We start from the raw sequence: 427 nt of genomic DNA, 5'->3' as shown, positions 1-427 counted from the left end.
TTACGAAAAAAATATAATAATGTTATTGTATTATGTCTAAATGAGACACTGATCTTCTGTGCCATGTTATTGTCTACTGTCAAAGATTAGGAGTGGGTGGTTGGCGTGTGCTCTGGTGTGGTTTGCTTCTTATTTCCTATCGAACATCTATCGTCCTTACTTCCCCTTCTTCTTTTTTTTGTTTGTTACTCTCTTGTAACGCCTTTAATCTTCTGGCGCTCATAAATTAAAATGACCTTATGCAGTTGCGATTTCTGTAAAACCTCTACTAAAACTTTAAAAAGATTAGGACCGGAATGGGGGTAGGGGAGGAGGGGGGTATGATCAAACATCCAGTTTCCGGAAGGTTCCCCCGAGTCCTTCTATCCCGGCATCCCCGCTGCGGCTGGTCGTCTGCTCCGAGTTGAGCGCCATGTTGACGTAGCCA

General features: G+C 43.6%; 1 protein-coding gene across 1 annotated transcript in view; it reads right to left on the bottom strand.

Moving 5' to 3' along the window:
- Positions 1 to 223: 223 nt before the first annotated feature.
- LOC106012016 (alpha-tocopherol transfer protein-like) overlaps positions 224 to 427 on the bottom strand; it is a gene marked incomplete in the record, with an annotated part of 10,886 nt that continues 10,682 nt past the window's right edge. The window contains 1 exon segment of the mRNA XM_013083594.2: positions 224 to 427. Coding sequence (XP_012939048.2) covers positions 325 to 427 — 103 coding nt within the window.

Source organism: Aplysia californica, unplaced genomic scaffold (genome assembly GCF_000002075.1).
Source record: "Aplysia californica isolate F4 #8 unplaced genomic scaffold, AplCal3.0 scaffold00243, whole genome shotgun sequence".
In the NCBI taxonomy this organism is placed as follows: Eukaryota; Metazoa; Mollusca; class Gastropoda; order Aplysiida; family Aplysiidae; genus Aplysia; species Aplysia californica.
This window is presented reverse-complemented; position numbering and strand designations above follow the sequence as displayed.